At 35.2% G+C, this 8261-nt stretch overlaps 1 protein-coding gene and 1 long non-coding RNA gene across 2 annotated transcripts in view; both read right to left on the bottom strand.

Annotated features, from left to right (window-relative positions):
* Window positions 1–5677, bottom strand: part of LOC118768146 — a 19926-nt gene extending 14249 nt beyond the window's left edge. The window contains exon 1 of the long non-coding RNA XR_005004007.1: window positions 5308–5677. This is a non-coding gene — a long non-coding RNA (uncharacterized LOC118768146). The remainder of the gene's footprint in view (window positions 1–5307) is intronic.
* A 1325-nt stretch (window positions 5678–7002) lies between these two features.
* Window positions 7003–7535, bottom strand: LOC118768142 (putative zinc finger protein 56; the record flags this gene model as incomplete). The annotated part of the gene is made up of 1 exon (XM_036514025.1): window positions 7003–7535. A coding segment is annotated over exon 1 (288 nt), but the record flags the coding sequence as incomplete, so codon positions are not given.
* Window positions 7536–8261: the final 726 nt, after the last annotated feature.

The raw sequence follows: 8261 nt of genomic DNA, 5'->3' as shown, positions 1-8261 counted from the left end.
TGTGTGTTTGTGTATAACTATGTTTGGATTTATTTGTGTATGTATTATTGTCTGTAGTTATGTACACTCTTTTACTTGTTTCAGTCATTTGACTGCGGCTATGCTGGAGCACTGCCTTTAGTAGAGCAAATCGACCCCGGAACCTATTGTTTGTAAGCCCAGTACTTATTCTATCAGTCTCTTTTGCTGAACCGCTAAGTGACGGGGGACGTAATCACACCAGCATGGTTTGTCAAGCAATGCTAAGGGGACAAACACACAAACATATACACAAACACATACATACATATATATATATATATATACATATATACAACAGGCTTATATACCCACACACACACACACATATATATATATATATTTATATACGACAGGCTTTGTTCAGTTCCATCTACCAAATCCACTCACAAGGCATTGGTCAGCCCTGGGCTATAGCAGAAGACACTTGCCCAAGGTGCCACGCATTGGGACTGAACCCAGAACCATGTGGTTGGTTAGCAAGCTACTTACCACACAGCTGCTCCTGCACCTGTATATATGTAAACATGAAATCTCCATGTATGTATTTATGTATATATGGTGATGATGATGATGGCTATCCACTCTTGAGCAAACAAGACCATCACCCATGTGAAATGTCTACAAGGACCGTTCTAAGTAGTATAGTGTTCACGGATGCCTTTATTCTGATTTGCAGCTGTGGCTTTCATGCTCACCACAGTGCCCTCCAAATTGATCGGGCGTCGTAAATGACCCTCACCTAGCGATTGTATAACATACAATTTTAAATCCAATAAGGCTTGTCTGACCCCTCACAGATCCTTTGCACCCTATTGACCTGATCTAAAGACAAGCCAGGACAAGGTATCAAGTGCCAATTTGGGTCACAGTCTGAATATGAGGGCACTATGATCCCGTGCACAAGTAAAACATCCCCCATAAATTTATGATGTATTTCACACACACACACAGTGGCACACATATATACAGACATGCACATATTATGAATGTATACATACATACTTCATCATTTTAAACACATATAGACACCTTCTTTGGGGGAAGCAGTGGGAAGGTATGGTGTTTTGAGTAGTATAGTATGTGTGTGTGTGTGTATATATATATATATATGTATAAGGGTGGAAAGGAACACACGAGTTGATATATATGAAAAAACAAGTCAAAAATAGAAAATGCTAAGATAATTTTATAGTGAATCTTTCAGTACCGGTTTCGGTCATTTTGAGACCTTTTCAACTGTAACGATTAAATAATTAAATTTAGAAAAATTAAAAGAAAAGTTTTTTTAAAAGAATATTTCTATAGTAGTGTTCAGATATAAGTGGCATTCTGCCTTTCTCTGACTCCCTTGTTTGCACTTGTGTGTTCGAGGTCGTATATATATATATATATATAATATGAGGGAATAAATCCAAACTTACTGGGAAAAATTAGATTTAGGATTAGATCCAATTTTATAGTATAAATATATTATATTATATTAAATTAAATTAGAGATAAAACCATTATTAGGCAAATCAAACAGTGAAAAACATAAGCAATACATAAAATTAATTTAAAAATATAAAAGTTAAAAATTAAAAAAATATTTAAATAATTTAAACTTATAAATTTTAAATATATATATGTATATTTTTATATTTATATATTATTTTATTTATTAATTTAATTAATTAATTTATTTATTTTTATTTTATATAAATATCAAAAGTATTAAAAGATAAAGAGTAAAATATATATATATATAACTTACATATATATATATATACATGTGTATATTTAAAGGGCAAAAACCACTAGCCGTATGCTAGAAGTAGATCACCTACGATCAAACTACAAAGAAAAGAATGTTCCCTAGAGGAAAATTCAGCGGACACCAGAACAATATGCGGGCAAGACAGATGAAAATTATCTCTGAACACCTTCTACTGTTCAGCACTCTTAAGAATTTCCTACCATTGTTATGTTTTAACATTATATCTTCATTAGATAACCACCATCATTAGCATTTAATGTACAAACTCATCCATTTGTTTATCTCTCATCACTGCATCTTAACAGCTAATACCTTGTGTCTTGTATATTAAATAAGATCAACAAATTAAATAACTTCAAAATAAACATTTATTGTAGATCAGTTTGGAGAAATTTTACATTACTCATACATTGATCAACTGTGTAAATTCTATAGTTTATGTTTGTGTCCCCAGCAAAAGGTTTGTTTGGATGGTCTGCATATAAAATGAGAGAAAAATAATTGAAGAGTAAAACAACTTTATTTTCCTTTCAGTTTATTAAATTTATTCATCAAAATTAATGAGATCAAATTTCAGGAATTTACAAAAAAATAAGCATGCAGTATCATTAACTGCACGGGTTCACATGGAATATGTTTGGACCATAAGGGCTTTTGAATAGTATATTGCAACCTCCATCCAACACAGTAATAAGCTTCCAGCTTGTTCTTGGAGGTGTGGAGCCGTAGCAACAAAGGATGCAGGTGCTGGGATACCTAAGCATGTCCAGTAGGAAACACCCAGTCTGGAATGTCATACATTAGTGTCATAATGACATATCTACATGGAAACAGAACAAATGAATTTTAATCTCTCTCTATATAAACGGCAGTTTGTCTGTGCGTGTTTCTGTGTGTCTGTTTGCTTGTACCCTCACCCTGACCACGGCTTTCAACTGATTCTGATGAAACTTGACACACACATAGCCCAATGTCATAATTCAAAACTAACGCAGCGAAAATTTTGAAAAGTTCCCCCGTTCTCAAAAAAATCGATAAATTCGACATGGGGTCGAGAATCAGAAACACAAACCATAAACTCCACCATTTTTAACTAAAAAAAAAATTACCATCATTTTTTTCCTTTTTTTTGCTATTTTTTGGCTATAACTCTCTAAAAATGCTTTATAGTTATTTCCCTTACAAACCTGAGCAACGCCGGGCGATACTGCTAGTCAACAATATTTGAATGAAAGATTCTCATCATAATTAGGGAGTTGATGCAAATGAAGAAAAATGTAAAACATTAATTTGCTCAATAAAAAGTAATACAAGTGTCAGTATGTGTACATGGATGCTTTGGTATGTGGTTTTGTCAAACTCCTTTTTGATGGTGAGGCACAGAGTTAGGATACCTTTTTAAATTGATCTCTTCTCAAAGAAGCATAATCTACACTTGCTGCTGCTATTAAAGCATAGCTTGCATCTTTCTAAGATCTCCCACTTTATGCGGTTCTCTATGGTGCCTTCTTTCAAAGCCCAGACGTGCTTGCCTAGGGTTGTGACGTTACATCTCTCTCAGATGTTGAATAGGGACGTGTGGTTATTAAAGTGGATTCTCAAGAAGTCTGACATTGACTCTACATATTTCCGCACACTTGGTCGTCCATTTGCTCCAGGTGCTGTTACTTCTATCTTGTAAACAACACTTTCCGTATTGCAGTGGCTGTTTAGTGGACAAGTTGTGTTACACCTGCATGCGCATCCTATCTCAGCCTTGGATATGGACCTACCTACTAAAATCTTTTTTACACTAAGTGCATAGCTAAAGGACAATCTCTGTATGTCTTTTAAATATTTTGTTGAATGCATTGGTACAGACTAAACTAAAGTAAGGAACATTTTACCTTGTGTGACCCATTACTTTCCTGTGGCGCTTTCACTTGTGGTGGGGAGCTAGGATCTGGCATATCCTTGAAACCGCAAGCAGCCAGAGCCTGGTTGTAGTACTGGGCGGTAGCATCAAAGTTCTCTTTGCTCTGAAGACAAGCTGGAGTTTCTCCTGCTGACGCCTTTTATCAGGTTCCTGAACACTATGGCAGGAAGCCGTGTTAATGTAAGATGACTTCTCATTTTCTTTCCAAAAGGGACTATAGGTACCTGGTTCAAGGTCCAGGGTCACAGCAAGGAAATCTACTATCTTCAGGCCTTTTCTTTCTTAAATCTTCCTACTTTCACTCCTCGTTTATCTCCTTGTACCTTGTCTATGTCCTTTTGATTTCCTCTTTCTTCCCCTAATTCTTTTATCCTTCCACCCCCTATCTCTCTCCTCTCCTTTCATGTGACTGGTGTTTGGCGAAGCATGATCTTTCTTGGCTTGACTGCCAGCCGCAAACCATCTCTTATGTTCACCTCCTCTGTTCCTGCCTCAAGGCTTTCACTCCACACATGCCAGCTCAACTTAATTCATCTCTGTTGGTCGAAAGATACCCGTTGTTATTTTCTTGTTGTTTGCATTTGTAATTGTGTCACATTTTCTCCGTGTTTTTGAAAGAGCGAGAGCTGCTGATGTTTGATACTGTATATATGTTCTATAGGTGAAAGTGAAAGAAAGCTGGCACAAAGGGACGGGGGAAAAGCAGAAGAGAAAGAGAAGCTGATTTGTGATACCATATGTAAATGTGTGTGCGTGCAGTGTTCCACAAACGTTATTTATTTCAAAGACTCTTGTGAAGATAAACACAAATCTTACACTCTTTTTTCTATTTAATCCCCATCTTAAGTTTCAAAACAGTTTGAGGACAATGTTCTCACTCTATACAAGAGGAGACAAGGTAGATGTAGACGATTAGTATTGTACAGTGAAGCAAAGACAACATACACTCGCATGCAGAATAGCAGTCAGCAGATAAATAAAAATGACAAAGTTGCACAGTAGGACAGAGGAAGACACATCAGTACCAATGAGGCTTTTTGAAAAAGAAGCAGACTCTAAGGCATAGAACTAGTAAAGTATTAAAGGAACTGAGTAAATGTCCAGTCATAGAGTGACCAATGGTTTTGCATCCACAAAGGCTTTTGTGGCTGTGGGACCACTCTATGACTGGACATTAACCTAATGTTGGGAGGCCCCTGGGAGCTCTACTATGTTGATTGCCTTCTTGTTTTAGCTGAATAAATAATGGCATGAGAAAAGAAATTTCAGGTATGGAAGCAAGAACTGCAATTTGTGGAACTTATATTTCATGGAACAAAGACTATAGTCTTAATAAGTTTGAAAGCAAACAAATCCTTTCAGGGAAATGGCCCTGCTTGACATGTGGAAAAGGCAAAAGTAGAAACTCCATCAGGTGTACCTCATGCAAGCTATGTACACATAAGAGGTGCTGCAATGTTAGAGGAATGTCAACATGGAAAATAGTCTTTGTGTGTGGTAGATGTACACGTGCAATAAACACAAGAAATGTACAGAAAATAGATGAAGGTGATGAGAACAGAATTCAGGAATCTGGGGCACACAGACTCTAGATTCAATAAATGTTGGGCAATACTTTTAGACAAATATTTCACAAGAATATTGTTTCTCTGCTGCGTGAATGTATCTATGAGAGGTCAAACTGTCTTGAGAAAAAAATGATTTACACAGATATATCACAGGGATATGGATTGTCTCTTGTATGAGTGGCTTCATGCTGAGATAATTTCCTTTTATGAGAGAATGCCATACCACAGATATTACATTGATATTGCTTCTCTCTTGTATGAATGGATTTATGAGAGGTTACAGTACTCAGCTGAGAGAATGATTTACCACAAATATCACATTGATATGGTTTCTTCCCTGTATGAGTGTATTTGTGATGAGTAACGTTAGTTTTTTGAGAGAATGATTTACCACAAATATCACAAGAATATGGTTTCTCTCCCGTATGAGTGAATTTGTGATAAGTAAGGCTACTCTTACGACAGAATGATTTACCACATATATCACACTGATATACTTTCTCTCCTGTATGAGTGTATTTGTGAGTGGTAAGGCTACTCTTATGAGAGAATAATTTACTACAAATATCACATTGATGTGGCTTCTTCTTAGTATGAATAAATTGATGAGAAGTTAAATTATGTTTTATTACAAAGGATTTACCACAGGTATTGCAATGATATGGTTTCTTTCCAGTATGAATGGATCTGTGAGTGGTAAGGTTACATTTTTGAGAGAATGATTTACCACAAATATCACATCGATATACTTTCTCTTCTGTATGAGTGTATTTGTGAGTGGTAAGGTTACATTTTTGAGAGAATGATTTACCACAAATATCACATTGATATGGTTTCTCTCCTGTATGAGTGTATTTGTGAGTGGTAAGGCTACATTTTTGAGAGAATGATTTACCACAAATATCACATTGATATGGTTTCTCTCCTGTATGAGTGTATTTGTGAGTGGTAAGGTTACGCTTATGAGAGAATGATTTACTACAAATATCACATTGATGTGGCTTCTTCTTAGTATGAATAAATTCATGAGAAGTTAAATATCTTTTTATTACAAAGGATTTACCACAGGTATTGCAACGATATGGTTTCTTTCCAGTATGAATGGATTTGTGAGTGGTAAGGCTACTCTTATGAGAGAATGATTTACTACAAATATCACATCGATATACTTTCTCTTCTGTATGAATGGATTTGTGAGTGGTAAGGTTACATTTTTGAGAGAATGATTTACCACAAATATCACATCGATATACTTTCTCTCCTGTATGAGTGTATTTGTGAGTGGTAAGGTTACATTTTTGAGAGAATGATTTACCACAAATATCACATCGATATGGTTTCTCTCCTGTATGAATAAATTTGTGACAAGAAAGGTTACTGCTATGAGAGAATGATTTACCACAAATATCACATCGATATGGTTTATCTCCTGTATGAATGGATTTGTGTTTAGTAAGGTTACCTTTATCAGAAACTGATGTATCACAAATATCACAGTGATATGGTTTCTCTCCTGTATGAAGGCCACTCTTTTGAGAGAATGATTTACCACAAATATCACACTGATATGGCCTCTCGTTATTATGAGTAAGTTTATGAGAGGTTAAAGTACTTTTTACTGTAAAGGATTTACCACAGATATCACAAGAATATGGTTTCTCTCCAGTATGAATGTATTTGTGAGAAGTAAGGCTACTCCTATGGGAGAATGATTTACCACAGATATGACAAGAATATGGTTTCTCTCCAGTATGAATGAATTTGTGAGAAGTAAGGCCACTCCTATGGGAGAATGATTTACCACAAATATCACAAGAATATGGTTTCTCTCCAGTATGAATGTATTTGTGAGAAGTAAGGCTACTTTTCCGTAAAAAAGACTTTCCACAGACATCACAGTGATATTGCTTTTCTCCTGCATGGATACGTTTGTGAACAGTGAGATTTCTCTTACTAGATATAAACTTTTTACAGATATCACATTGGTATGAAAACACTTCTTTTTCTTTTGGCATCTCTTCAGGATTCATTATTGTTCTCCAGTACACAAGCACAAAATGTATTTCTTTCTTTCTTCTTTATATATTTCTCTGTTGATTCAAATTCTTCTACAGTTATAATCACAGCAAATCTGATCATTGTGAATATCTGAAGCTAATACAAACACCTTTACAGATTTCTCCAAGTTCAAGCAGATGATTAAATACTTTTGTAAATATTCCCGGCAATGGAATAAAGCAAATGTTGCTATTAATTCAGAAGAAATATTTCAGTTATTTACCAGAGATTTGTTATAGAAACAGGGTTATATATATTATTTATAATATCTTCCATTAGTTTTCAAATGATGATCAATGTTCATGATGTATCTGATGTAAAAACTCCTTTATACCACTAACATCTCATATTCTGAAATGACACAGAAACAGTAGAAGATATAGGAAAGACTTGAAAAGCAGACATTCAACAATAGAAAATATAACTACATTTTCATAATCATAAACTGTGGACATAAACTTTTACCCCAATAATTAGTCTTTAAAACTTATTTTGTTATTAAAATTATATGATACAACCTTGTGTAATGTCCACATATGCACAGCCTTCAGCTCGTCCACCTTCAAGTATTATGTAAAATGCTAAATTACAAAATACTGGACAATAACATTCTACTGTCTTAGGAAACATGATAAGTCACTGTTGTTTAGCCCTAGGTCACCCCTCACTGAGTAGATACATTCAGGAAATTAGTGTTCACGAGTGTCATGACCTTTAGAACAGATCAAACATAAACATCACTATAATTTAATCACTAACCACAATACAGACACACACACACACACACATATACTGGGCTGCCCCTGTGAGACCCTCTATGCTGATCATCTTACACCTGAATCAATACCAGCAAGAGAAAAGAAATTTCAGGTGTGTAAGCAGGGTCTGCAATTAGTGGGCCTTAGAGTTAATTCGGCAGAGACCAAAGTCTTAATAAGTTAGT

Source organism: Octopus sinensis, linkage group LG27 (genome assembly GCF_006345805.1).
Source record: "Octopus sinensis linkage group LG27, ASM634580v1, whole genome shotgun sequence".
Classification (NCBI taxonomy): domain Eukaryota; kingdom Metazoa; phylum Mollusca; class Cephalopoda; order Octopoda; family Octopodidae; genus Octopus; species Octopus sinensis.
The sequence above is the reverse complement of the archived record's forward strand: the minus strand, read 5'-3'. Positions and strand labels throughout refer to the sequence as shown.